General features: G+C 41.6%; 1 protein-coding gene across 3 annotated transcripts; it reads left to right on the forward strand.

The window, feature by feature from the left end:
* Window positions 1–22: 22 nt before the first annotated feature.
* AMDHD1 (amidohydrolase domain containing 1) lies at window positions 23–13,641 on the forward strand. Of its 3 annotated transcripts, none has more exons than XM_074326174.1 (9): window positions 23–251; window positions 1,659–1,765; window positions 3,409–3,473; window positions 5,366–5,643; window positions 7,684–7,909; window positions 10,271–10,395; window positions 11,638–11,731; window positions 12,305–12,465; window positions 12,966–13,128. In XM_074326174.1, the coding sequence occupies exons 1-9, from the start codon at window positions 115–117 to the stop codon at window positions 13,111–13,113; spliced, it is 1,341 nt and encodes a 446-aa protein (XP_074182275.1). In that variant the 5' UTR covers window positions 23–114; the 3' UTR covers window positions 13,114–13,128. The 3 variants fall into 3 exon arrangements, with proteins under 3 accessions (XP_074182275.1, XP_074182276.1, XP_019587752.2); XM_074326175.1 differs by lacking the exon at window positions 12,966–13,128 and adding an exon at window positions 13,296–13,641 and having other exon boundaries at window positions 24–251; XM_019732193.2 differs by lacking the exon at window positions 12,966–13,128 and adding an exon at window positions 13,317–13,641 and having other exon boundaries at window positions 25–251.
* Window positions 13,642–13,935: the final 294 nt, after the last annotated feature.

Below are 13,935 nucleotides of genomic sequence, written 5' to 3' on the forward strand. Positions count from 1 at the left end.
AGCTCCCGCCCCTGCTCCACCCTCCTGTCCAGGCGGTGCCACCTGCGTGCCTGCACCCTCTTCTGCCGTCCCGCCTGCGGCCCCAATCCGGTGCGACCCGTGGCGCAAGGCGACATGGCGGGCGACCACCGCCTCCTGCTGGAGAACGCGCAGCAAGTCGTGCTGGTTTGCACCCACGGCGAGCGCTTCCTGGCGGGGGACGCGTTGCACAGCCTGGCGGTGCTGGAGGGCGCCAGCCTGGTGGTGGGCACGTAAGTGGCCGTGGGCGCAGGGGGGCTACCGGCGCCCAGGCCGCGGGCTGGGAGGACCCGTAAGCCAGGGCCCGCCCGGCTTGTCGCTCTTTTTCTCACTTGGGCGCTGTGGAAGGAAACCGGGTGAAAGCTTTCTCGCACCCAGGGAGACATTGGCAGGCCTGCCTTTTAGGCACCTGTTGCTAACATGTTTGACTGCTTCGGGTTGGCTGTCATTTGGTGGAAAAACGCACTCAAGCTGTACATGCCACTGGGACACATCAGGATCGCACTTCTGTTGATAAAGTATCATTGTCCAACAGTCAGAAGGGGCTGGTGTTTTCTCCAATGCTTCTCGAAGTGCTGCCAGGGGACCACCCGCGTCGGATGGCCTGAGACTTTTTTTTAAGACAGATTTCCACATATGCCCCCATCCCCAGATCTTTTGACTCAGCGTCTCTGTGGGTGGAGTTCTGAGACCGGAATTTTTACAAAATACCTCGCCGACCCACTAAAGCTTGAGAACCAAGGAAGACATTTAGATGGTGATAGCTTTGGTTGATAGGAAATTAAGCTTCGGCCACTAGAAAAAGGACATTTTCAATTATTTTCATTTCAACTTCTGAGCTTATTGCCAGATGTGAATAAAACAAGAGCCAAAGTGTGGGAGGGAGGGCCTGGAGTGGGAGTGGGTATTGGATGCCGATTTGAATCTGGGAGCCCCATGGCACTGCGATTGCACAAGATCAGTCAGTCTCACCCCTTATCTGAGGCTGCTTAGGGTTGTGTAAGAGTCCAGCTTTTAGGGACTTTGTGTGTGTTTGTTTTTAAAACAAAACAAAGCAATATAAACATTCCCACTATTACTGTAAAAAATGTGTTAAAATCAATTAACGGAATTGCACAGAGGTAGGAATCCAGGCCTAGTTGATGGCCATACTCTATGGAGTCCCCAGGAGCCAGGCCCCTACTATCTTGCACTGCTGTGCATAACCCTCCTTCTCCAGTCACTCCATCATCCAAGATGGCTGCTCTGTCTCTCCTCATGGTGTCTACATTCCAGCCAGGAGATAGTCAGCGAAAACAATCCTATTGGCTAGACCTTACTCACATGGCTACACCTGGTAATGGGAGACTGGGAAATGTAGTCTTTATTCTGGGTGGTCCTGTGTACAGCTAAAATTTAGGAATCTAGCACTGTGGGGAAAGGAACAATGATCTTGGGGAACAATTAGCATTCTTTGCTACACACGATTTGACTTTTTGCCTTGCATATGGCTAGAGTCACTTTTTCAAAGACAACTTCAAGAAGAAAATATAATAAATGTTGACTGACACCAAAACACATCAATGACATTTTAAGTCATTAGTCAGATTTCTCACAATGTTTCCCCAAACTTTACTAATTATTTCTTGATTTTTCTTCAGGGATGGGTTTATAAAAGCCATTGGTCCTGCTGATACTATTCAAAAACAGTTTTCTAAAGAAACGTTTGAAGAAAGAATTGACTGTTCTGGGAAATGCATCTTGCCAGGTATTAACCTCTTTTCAGTAAAACCCTGAAAGCAGTTTTAGTGATGCAAAGAGGAAGAGTAGTAGATTGTTTTAAATGGGGTGTCACAATGATATTAAAATATAATAATAGCTACCATTTATTGAATTTCTACTATTAAATGTCTAGCTGCTTTACAAACATGTTTTCATATTGAATCCTTATAACTGCCCTGTAAGGTAAGTATCATTAACAGTATGTTGCAGATTAGAACACTGAAGGTTAGGGGTGAAATATCTTACCCAAGATTGCTAAATAGGTAAGGGGCAAGCTGGGAATCAAACCCATTCATTCCACTTCTTCCCACTCACAGGATGCAGAGAGACCAGCTGTATTGTGTTTAGGTTCAAAAACTTTTGGAAGAATTTTCTTAATCCGTTGCATAGGGGAGGCAAATAGGCAAGCTGATTGGTATCTTGAGTGATTGACAACAGAATCAGTTTACCTACTATCATCTCATGCTGTTAATGTTTTTTTTTCTTTCTTCTTTTTTTTTTAAATTGGGGAACAGTGTGTACTTCCAGGACTTTTTTCCAAGTCAAGTTATTGTCCTTTCAATCTTAGTTGTGGAGGGTGCCGTTCAGCTTCAAGTTGTTGTCCTTTCAGTCTTAGTTGTGGAGGGCGCAGCTCAGCTCCAGGTCCAGTTGCAGGGGGCGCAGCCCACCATCCCTTGAGGGGGTCGAACCAGCAACCTTGTGGTTGAGAGCCCACTGGCCCATGTGGGAATCAAACCGGCAGCCTTCGGAGTTAGGAGCACGGAGCTCCAACCACCTGAGCCACCGGGCCGGCCCTGCTGTCAATGTTTTGATATTACATGATATGGCTTCATGTAATGTGAAACAAGTTTCACAAATTTTGAGTTCTATGGAAATAAAAGCTAAGATTTCTATTTTTAAAGGGTGTACTGTGTATATCTAACAGAGCTTCTACCTTCTGGCTCTTGGGAGTTAGAAGACAAAGTCAGGGTGAAACCTTATGAGAAACATAAGCAGAATATACTAAAAAGCAATCTGAGTAGGGACTTTTGATTTTATTCCAACCAGAACCACTAATGTGCCATTTGATCCATCAGGAATTTTGAATATTCTGGAAGGACACACTTTACTGAGTTGTACCTGGATAAACAAAAGTTCCAAGTGATTGCTTTATAGTTTCTCTTTAATTAGAATATATTTCTTTCTTGAAAAAATGTTCATCTTTCTGATTCATATTTTTCCTTCTTAAGGTTGAAGGTAGGGATTGTATGATTCTATTTTCACACCCAGATTATTCCTTGGTGGTATAGTCCTTGGTTTTGTTCAACTAATAGATTTGACATCCTGTTTTAAAAAATTTGCTTGGTGAACGTGAACTTAATGGGCAAAAGGAGCTGTATTTTTTAAGGACTATTTTCATCAGGTTGAGTCACCCTCCTCCATTAGAGCCTTCTAGACTAACTATGCAGAGAGTCCTCTTGTTTTCTCTGTGTTGAGGGAAGAACCATAGAGACAAATTCTCCCTCCCTCCTCCCTCCAATATGGCTGACTACCATCATGGTTTCCCAAGAGCAAGATGGTATAGTCTGCCTGCTATCTAAGGGCTTTCTAGTACTTAACTTTGAAAATGATTTGATTTATTGATTACAGGTTTGGTGGATGCACACACACATCCAGTATGGGCTGGTGACAGAGTTCACGAGTTTGCAATGAAGGTAACTGCAGTGAATGATGGCAAATCAAAAAGAAGCACAGACATAGACAAGTCTTTTTCTAAAGAATTTGTAGGCTCTCAGGCTTTGCAACATGTGCCTACATGTCTTTTTAATGGATATTTTTACCGGCCTTGACTATGGAAAATAAATTCTAACAAAACTAATTTATAACTGTCCCAAATCTTTACACTATGCACAAGGCTAGCAATCATTTTAAGTATAATATAGTTTTCAAAAAATTTTAAATGAAAATTTCTCCTTTTACTAGAACTGAGCTGCCTTGCTCACTAATTTCTCCTCTCTTTCCCTTTCCCCATTCCACGCCACCACCTTGGTGGCCTTTGAAGGTGCCCCAAGAAATAGTTTGAAAATCACCGTTCATTGGTGTCAAACTTGGAAAAATATATTACTAATCACAAAAATTTTTCAGAAAAATGACACTAATTAAGAAACATAAAATGTAGTCTATATCCATCATTAACTAGTCATAGTTAACCCTCAAATCCCTGGTTGGAGCCATTTTCACATTATTTATCTTTTTTTAGTAGACTTTATTTCTTAGAGCAGTTTTAGGTTCACAGCAAAACTGAGCAGAAGCTATAGCGGCATCTCATATGCGACTGCTCCCACCCCCAGTCCCCCTATTTTCAGCAGCCCCCACCAGAGTGGTACATTTGTAACAATGGATATGGTACATTTGTTACACAGACACATCATTCTCTCTCAGAGTCCATAGCTTACGTCACCGTTCACTCTTGGTGTTGTACATTCTGTGGGTGTGGACGAATGTATAAGGACATGTACCCACCATTGCAGTATCGTACAGAGTAATTTCACTGCCCTAAAAATCCTCTGTGCTCTGCCTATTCATCCCTTTCTTTCCCAACCCCTGACAATCACTGATCTTTTTAGCATCTCCATAGTTTTGTGTTTTCCAGAATGTCATATAGTTGGAATCATATAGTATGTAGCCTTTTTCAGATTGGCTTTTTTCCACATAGTAATATGCACTTGAATTTCCTCCATACCTTTTCTTTACATTGTTTCTTTAAAAGTGTATATCCCAACAGCTAAATTGGATTATTTCATAAAAAGAAAAAATTTCTTCCGATATTGTGTACCTTTCTCAACAAACTGGAGCTGTTTTTAAGACTTCTTTATTAAATCACAGATTTTCAGAGCCAAAAAGCAACCATAGAGATTTGCAGTCCAGTTCTCTCTTTATGTAGCTGCAGAAAGTGAGGTCCACAGAAGGAAGGGTGTTGAGTGAATTCACCAGCTAACATGGCAGAACCCAGATGAAAACTGGCAGGGAGCCCCCCAGGCCGGTGCACTGTGTTTGCCCCACTCTCCTTGCTGCCCCAGTAACAAGAGCCCAGTGGGATCCCAGAAAGAGCCTCTTTATTTGCTTGAATGACAGAGGCCAGGCCCCAAAGTCTAGGGGCCAAATACTGAGAAAAAGAACACTCCTCCTCCCCTTTAGTAGAGATGTGAATAACTGCAGTGGAACTCCCGAATGTCCTAAGCTTTGTTTTCTCACAGGTACTGGGGGACAGGGGGAGACTTAACTGGTACACACTGGGGTGTATTGGGTTGTTAAAATACTGAAATACTTCTGTGGTGGTAAATTGCTGCTGCCCTGAGACCTGAAGTCCCCACCACATCTCCCATTTCTGCCACCCCAGTCCCTTCCTGGGCCCCACCCCACCCCAACTCCCCACTACCGGGTAGAGTAGCAGTTTTTAGGACTGTGTGCCTCGGCATCCTTTCTGATTGGCTGGTACCTGACATATCGATTGTGAATGATTTTGAGTAGCACCCCTGCGGGTAGGCTGTAGACCTGCCCGCAGCCTCTGCGCATTTGCCGGGGACTCAGGGTGAGCTGTGTTCAGTTGGCAGGAGCCACATACATGGATATTCACCAGGCTGGAGGAGGGATCAACTTCACGGTGGAGCGCACGCGCCAAGCCTCGGAGGAGGAGCTGTTCAGCTCCTTCCAGCAGCGGCTGCAGTGCATGAAGAGGGCGGGGACCACGCTGGTGGAGTGCAAGAGCGGATATGGCCTCAACCTGGAGACCGAGCTCAAGATGCTGCGTGTGATTGAGCGCGCCCGGCGGGAGCTGGACGTCGGCATCTCGGCCACTTACTGCGGGGCTCACTCGGTGCCAAAGTAACCTCAGCACAGGAGGCCGGGGTTTAACTCGGGCATTGGGAACGAAGAAGGGGCCATGTGCCGCCTAAGAGGGGGGCTACAGTCTCCAGAGGGTGGAGATGCCTCGGCACTTTAGTTCTCGCAGAGAGAACAGTAGAGGCCTTTGGAAAAGGGTTCTGATTCTAATGGTCAGTCACCTCACACACATGGTTTTAGGAAGGCAATCCCCACTAGACCCATCAGTTTGCGAGTCCCTTAATGATGAAGGAAGGAGGAGATGGTCAAGACGCTTTTGGTTAACAAAGAGAAATGTCTCCTTATAGGTCCTTTTAAAATGACAGCTATTAATCTAAGTGGTTTCCTTATGACGGTTAGCATAGAAGCACATTAGAGTTTGAGAGTAACACCCTGTAAGAGATAGAGCAAATCTCCAAGTCAAGAGGACTCAGAACAGTTTTATTTTTGTTCATATTTGCTTGTTTAACCACAACCACTTTTGTTTCATTGTTGTGTTTTATAGCTTTCTCCTTTATCTAAAAAGTTTCTCCTATATGATTTTACTGTAGAGAATTCTGTCCCCTTTTGCATCTGCATCGTACCTGTCCTGGAATTTCTAGACTGGAATGTCCGCAGTTCTGAAACTAAAAGTTCTCAAAGAAATCCAGGATGTGAAAATTCACAGGGCTTTTCCAAAGTTTTAGTGCAGTTTTCAACTTTGATAACCTAGATATATAAATGCTACAGGCTTACAAAAATTATTTGAAAAATAATTTACATATTTTGATAATGTATTCAGTTTTGTGAACTTTGAAAAATAATATTTTAATGGTAATTTTGTGTTCATCTTCAGAGGAGCTAAAACAACATGAAAATGTATTAAAAATCACAAAACTAATTAAATAGAAAAGAAACATTAATATTTCCAATGATGTTTATTGTATGTTTTTAGCATTTATACTTCTGAAATGGCACTAAAACTTTTTGGACATCTTGTCTAAAGAAAGCAGATTTTGTTTTTCAAATGGAATACGGGGTAGTTTGTTTTTTGTTTGTTTGTTTGTTTGTTTCCATAGGAAAACAGTGTGACATGGTAGAAAACTCTCAGGCTTTGGAGCAATACCTGGGTTTAACCCAGCTTAGCTATTTTCAGCTGGGTGATTCTGAGAGCATCACTTAACTTTTTGGACATGAATTACTCATCTGTAAAACAGCTAAATGACATCCTATTCTCTATGGTTGTCTTTGGAATTAGAAACAATGTATGTAAGTGCCTGTCTCCTCATAATCCATCTCTATCTACCCACCCAAATGGTTGTTGTTGAATGAGATGCTTCTTCTATGTGCCAAATACACGGCTGAAGTTTTACAGAAATTTTCTCCATCTGCCAATGAGCCTCTGAGATCTGCATCTTGATCCCCAATGACAAAGACTGAAGCTCAGAGTATGCCAAATTACATTTAAATAACGTGTCCAAAAAGTTACGTAGCCAGCAAGTGGTATAGCTCTGTGTATATCTGACTTCAAAAACCCAGCCCCTTCTAATATATAACTACCCCAGAATGTTAGAATTTCGGGCCTCCTACTATCCTCTTCACCCATGTCCCCAAATGGTGAGACAGGAAACCTTAGGCAGATTCTTCTAGAAACAGTATGGAAGAAGAAAAAGACAGGGTGATAGCTCAGGCCCAGGTAAGGGGCCTGCACTTGGGTTGTCAGGAAGCCTCCAGATGCCCTCTAGGTGTCCTTGACAAGCAGACTCATTTTTTCAGCCAGAGACCTTACTGGCATTCCCTAAGGCAATACCAGTGTGCCAGAACGGATGAGCCATTTGAGTCTCTGTTTACAGGGTCAGTACATCCAGAAGTCTTGTCAGTATCTCTGCTAGGTGGGCAAGTTCCAATTGTTAAGAATCCTGAGCTACAGCTTTGATGATTTCTCTACCTTTCTGAAGTTTGAGGTCATTTACCTATAGTTTCTCAGGTTCTCCAAACACCGAAAACCCCTTCTCCATTAAAAAAAAAAAAAAAAATTGCCCATGGTAATCTCATTTTCTTCAGAGGAAAAACTGCTGCTGAAGCTGCTGCTGACATCATCAACAACCATCTGCCAAAGCTGAAGGAACTTGGCAGAAATGGGCAAATTCACGTTGACAACATAGATGTGTTCTGTGAGAAGGGTGTCTTTGATCTTGACTCCACCAGAAGGATTCTTCAAGCTGGAAAAGATATAGGGTTACAGATTAACTTCCATGGGGATGAACTCCACCCAATGAAGGCTGCTGAGGTATGCTTGACCGTTGCTTTTCCATTGTCAACACTCATGCTATGGAAAACTTACTTAGTTTGTTCAAAGACAGGAGTGGCCTGCTGAAAAGATGGAGAGTGGGGAAATTTGTTTGAACAATGTAAAGACTGGTCTGGTGAGCCTTGGAATCCCTGACCTCTATTAGAAATGTAGTTTTTTGCTGGTCATTTACATTTTTGTCAACTGCCGATATGTTAGTAGAAAAACAAGTACCTTTGTGATCTCATTTACTGAATTCTCAGCCTATTTTGGTTGGTACACAAAGCCATACTATGTAGCAGACTGTTAATTGCACATGCAGCTTCTAGAGTCTTTCTGTGACATCATCCAGATGAATTTTAGTGCCATTAATAACCACAAGAACACATAGAGGGCATGGTTTTCAAATCTATGTCTTGTTCAGATTCATTTATTCATGCTTTCAACAAATATTTGAGTGTCTACTGTGTGCCAGGCACTGAGAATTCATCAGTGAATAAGACAGACAAAATCCTGCAGAAGTGAGTCTAGATGTTTCTCCTTTAAGCCCTGGGGAGACATCTAGTAAACAACTATCCTGGGGGCATAAATATAGATGTACATAGCCTACACGTGTCTCAAGCACAGCATGTCCTGCTTGATCTCTTAATATCACTTCCAAATTATGTCCCGTGTTTCCTGCCCCCGTGAATGACATTCTCTATCTATTGCCTTCGTCGTAAGTCAAAAACCCAACATCATTTGACTCCTCCCTCCCCTTCCCCAACCACATTTCACCCAACCAGCAAATCCTCCCAATTCTCCTCCTAAGTGTCTCTAGATCCACATCTCTTCACTCCACTGTCTGGTTCCAACCACCATCAGCTCTGACTTGGATTCCTGTAACTGTGCTTGCCTCCACTTTAATCTGTTCCTTGAATCCATCCCCCGGTGCTTCTTATCCTTTCTCTCCATTGCTTAAAACCACTTAAAAGCTTACTGTTGCTCATAGGACAAATTCCAAACTCCATACATGTAGGCTTGCTAGGATCCTGCCCTTGCTTACCTCTCTATTTTCCCCTCTCTCCTCTCCTTTTTCACCTCCCCCACCCTGTCCACCATGAACCAGCCACAATAAACTACTTTCAGTACATTGAATACCCCATACCTCTGCACATGCTGTTTCTCTAACTTGAACACTCCCCGTCTGGCTAACTCTAACGCATTTCCTGTTTCATTTTAGCTATGGCTTTTTTGGGGTCCTTCCAAAAGCTCTCCAAGAGTGGCTTATAGCACCTCCCTGTACTTATCCCACTGGGTTAAAATTACCTCTATAATTCCTACTGGACGGGAAACATGTGAGGCTTGCACCCATGTCTTACACAGCCCTATCCCTGGAGGTTAGCACAGCGCCTGGCATACCGATGGCCTTCAGTAGGTAAATATTTGTTGAATGTTTGTTAAATGAATGTGAACTGGATGATCAACAAGAGGCTTTTGGTGGTAGAGAGTGGTGAACTAAATCAATAGAGGTCAATGCCCGGGATGAGCAAATCAAGTTTGGAAAAGTGAGGGTGATTCCAAGGTCAGAAAGGAACTCCCTTGGGGGAGCCTAGTCTCTCCTGTGGATGCAGGGCTCCCCGGAGCCCAGTCCAAAACTGCTCTTAGACCTGAGCCAGCTGCTGATGAGGGGCCAGCTCTTTTGGAAGTATTGTCTACTCTCCTTTCCTTGGAGTATGTGTCCTTAACATATTACCCTTCAGCTTGGGGCTGTGTGTGTGTGTGTGTGTGTGTGTGTGTGTGTGTATGAAATTTTTTCAAGCTCAGAAGAAATCCACTTTAATGCATCATTTCATGATCATCATAGCATTGCCTCCTCTTGGTTTTCTTCTAACAATCTAGCCCTAACTTTCCATCTGGAGAGAAATCAAGCTCAAGTAGTATTCTCAAATTATACATAGGATTTCACATTTTAAAAGTTTGTTTTCTTAACTGACCTGTTTTCACTGAGAGCAATGGCATTCCAAGATACCTTTCTTTATTGTGATTTGATGATGCTCTAATAGATATTATTACCAATATTACTCAAAGTTTTATTCTGATCGATAAGTCATAACATTTTCTTTTTTTAGCAAATGTCTGAAGAATATCAGTAAGCATTTGTGTTTAGGAATAGTTTTTGAAGTAGCACACTATCTAATTTTCAAATGAATGTCTATCACAAACTTTTACCCATTTTGGGGCTTATGCTTCCAAGAGGTAGTTGGCAAGAAATCCTCATCATAGAGTGGTGTTTATTTTTGCAGGAAAGATAATTTGATGGCACTTTACTGATTTGTTGTTGCTATTGATCAGACTTCTCTCTCTGCACATTCTGCTTAGCTTGGGGCTGAACTGGGAGCCCGGGCAATCAGTCACCTGGAAGAAGTGAGCGATGAAGGCATTGCTGCCATGGCAACGGCCGGATGCTCCGCTGTCCTTCTTCCCACCACGGCCTACATGCTGAGGTGAGGTCATTCTCACCCCCACACAAGAACTGCAAGTACGAGCAATGAAGACACAGACTTCCAAGATCCCCAAGTATTATTTCATTGCCCTTACAAATGCCTTACAAATGCAGATCAAGAAAACTTAGCTCATGGAAAATGCCATTTCTGGAGTGATGTTCATAAATGAATTATCCTGAGGAAGGAGCTTAGACCCCAAGTGACTTTGAGTGGTGAGATTATTGAGGAGGGGGCACTTTCCCCCCCTTTTTTTCTTAGTTTTTGGAATTTTCCAATTAAAAAAGAATCAGTATACATTATTTTTATAATTAGAAAATAATGAAATAGGCTTTATACTTCAAAAAACATGCATAAGATGTTAGGGCTATTTAACAGTATTCATGATCTGCATGAGCTGTTTTCTGAGAGGATGTGAGTAGGTGCTCCTCATAAATCCTGGGGGTGGGAGGAGAGAGGAGGTGTGTATTTTATAAAATCTCCCCAGGAATTTTGCTGTATGCCCTCTATGGATTGAATATACTTAGTACATTTTTTTTATAGCTGCCATTGTTCTAGTTCTACTAAATATGAGGCTGAGATCTTCTGACTCTTTCCATTGTAGCACTTCCATGGCAGCCAGAGTTTGTGTTTGGGGAGGCCAGAATTCCAGAAACAGTTTATTCTCTTAGGACAAAGTGCTTTCTGTGTGGTTGGGATACACGGTTTTCAGGGCGTGGTTCTGCAGTTATGGCCTTAGGGCAGTGGTTATCAACTTTGGGGTGCTCTTGCCCCTCAGGGGTATTTGTCAATGTCTGGAAGCATTTTTGGTTATCACAACTAAGGGGTGCTACTGACATCTAGTGGATAGAAGCCAGGGATGCTGCTAAACAACCTGCAATGCACAGAACAAAAAATTAACCAGCCCAAGAAATGAACTGTGCCAAGGTTGAGAACTCTGCCTTAGGGATTGAAAAGCCAGGCTTTGAGTAACTGTTATAAGGAAGAAGAAAGAAGTATTTCAGTGCTTTTCTCATTATGATTTTATGCACATACATTTATACATTTCTATTATTATTGCTATTGTCTTATTTTTAAGAGTAGACATAATGTAGACTACAACCAGGAAAAATACTTAAACTTGAATTTCTGTTTCTTCTTCCAGAAGACAAAAGGGTTATATAACTTAAGTCTTCTTCCATTCTGATCATCTATTCTACAAAAACTCCAATTCCGGAGACTGATACCTCTTTTTCCCTCCCTTAGACTGAAGCAACCTCGAGCCAGGAAGATGTTAGATGAAGGGGTAATAGTTGCTCTGGGCAGTGATTTCAACCCTAACGCCTATTGCTTTTCAATGGTAATTATTTTTAATGTGCCTTTCTGAGCAGAGTGTCAAACTGCTACCCAGCATATAAATAATTTAAAAATATTTCTGTTAAAATGCATTGATGATCTAAAAATAATTTCCTGTGAAACAAGAAAAAGAGGTATAGATAGTAGTGTAATTGGATATTTCAATACCACAGGCATGCCTCCAGGCATAGAGAAAATAGAAAAGTCCTACTTGCGTGATTTTCTGATTCAGCCCTGCGCATTGTGGTTTTACAATAACCCATTTCCCCTCTTGGAGACTAGCATAAGCTCAAAGAAGTTTTAGTAAATAAGCATGGAGGGGAGCTTCATTTTATACAGTAAGTGGTCTTGAAACGTAAATAAATGTTAAATACATATGTGGTAATCTCTATAATAAAGGAATCTTTTCTAAAGCATATGAACTTTTACGTATTAACTTAAATTTTCCCATGTCAATTTAGCTATTTCCACCTATACATTTAACCACCATTTATTTGGTGTGCTGTGTTGAGAAATGTCCTATGCAGCAGTTGCCATGTGGTTACTTTCCTCCAGCTCTTTTCTCTTCCCGCCTTAGCCAATGGTCATGCATCTGGCCTGTGTAAACATGAGAATGTCCATGCCTGAGGCCTTGGCTGCTGCCACCATCAATGCAGCTTACGCACTGGGAAAATCTCACACACATGGATCATTGGAAGTTGGCAAACAGGGAGATCTCATTATCATTAATTCATCCAGGTGAGTGGAGCTGTTTTATTTTGTGTCCATTGTACTATGTATGTAGACTTGGTTTACATCCCTTTCCACTAATGATTAGTGTCAGGCTCTGTGTAGGCTCAGAAGCTATCCAGTCCCCTCTATCGCCATCCTTTTATGACCAGAAAGCCTCCCTACAGGTCCCAAACTACAGGGTGGACTAAGTTTTCTGGTCTCTTCATTTGTCTTACATCTTTTATAGAGCTCCAGGCTTCCGCTCTGGACTTTGGACTTTATGTGCCCCCTGGCATGGGTTTTTGTTTTTCTGCTTGGCTTCTGACCTCGTGCTCACACTGGATTAGGTGTGATCTACCTCTGGTTTGTCACCCTGGGTCTGATTCTTTACCGCTCTGACTTCTCATTCCTACTGGATTCCCAAAATCCTTTCTTCAGATTTCCTGCCCTGGTTTCTTATTATTCATGTACAGTCTGCTGCCACCTGGGCCTCCATTGTGATAATTTGAGTTATTCTTCTAAATCAGATCCTTGATCCTAGTGAGTCTATCACAGCTTTTGGACCTCAGCTCAACAGAAGTGAGTGGTTCTATGATTCTATTCTCTATGATTGTAAACCAATCTTTCGCTGTTGAAAATAATGCTGATGTTATTATTTATGCATCATTTAATTGAATCAAATATTTTAAGATCAAATACTATGATCATTAACATTATCATAGACTAGCTAGTGATATACTATTTTTTTATTTAAAAAAAGCCCAATATCAATAAGTAGGTGTAAAGAAATTTTTAGAGAATATATTTTTAAATTAGCATTTAATGACAGTGATAATTTTGACTTACAGGCATTGAAGTAATGTTTGATTTTTTTCTAGATGGGAGCATTTGATTTACCAGTTTGGAGGCCATCATGAATTAATCGAATATGTTATAGCTAAAGGAAAAGTCATCTATAAAAAATGATAGATCTGAAAGAAAAGATTCTTCGATTCTATAAAATAAGTCAATACAATTATATTAAAAGTTAAAATACCTTAGTCGTTTACCAGAATGATGTCACTTAAACCTAAATGTATTTCAGTGTCTTGTTAATCCACTTGTAAAATGCAAGGGATTGATTATTTTAATGTGCACCTGGACATATAAACAGGTAAACCAATTGTGGTGATAATCTCAAAACATTAAATTATTTCACAAAGATTTGTCACAAATATTCTGATGATTATTTTAATGGAATATCACAAAAATGCCTCTGTGGGGGAAAGCAGATTGGCAATTAGGTAAATGCAGCTTGACATTCACATTTTGCTTCTGTTTTTCAAATTGCAGTGTTTAGACTACATTTATTGAAAATTGGGGGAGAGAGGGAAAACCAAGTGATATGCCCCAAATTAAGTTCAATTGTAACCTTCTATAATAAGCAAATAGATTTTCCTATCCCCACAGTGTGTCTTTCTAGATGCTCTTCAAATACATTAGTGCCCCCTGAGGGAG

The sequence above is a fragment of the Rhinolophus sinicus genome, linkage group LG02 (assembly GCF_036562045.2).
Source record: "Rhinolophus sinicus isolate RSC01 linkage group LG02, ASM3656204v1, whole genome shotgun sequence".
NCBI lineage: Eukaryota > Metazoa > Chordata > Mammalia > Chiroptera > Rhinolophidae > Rhinolophus > Rhinolophus sinicus.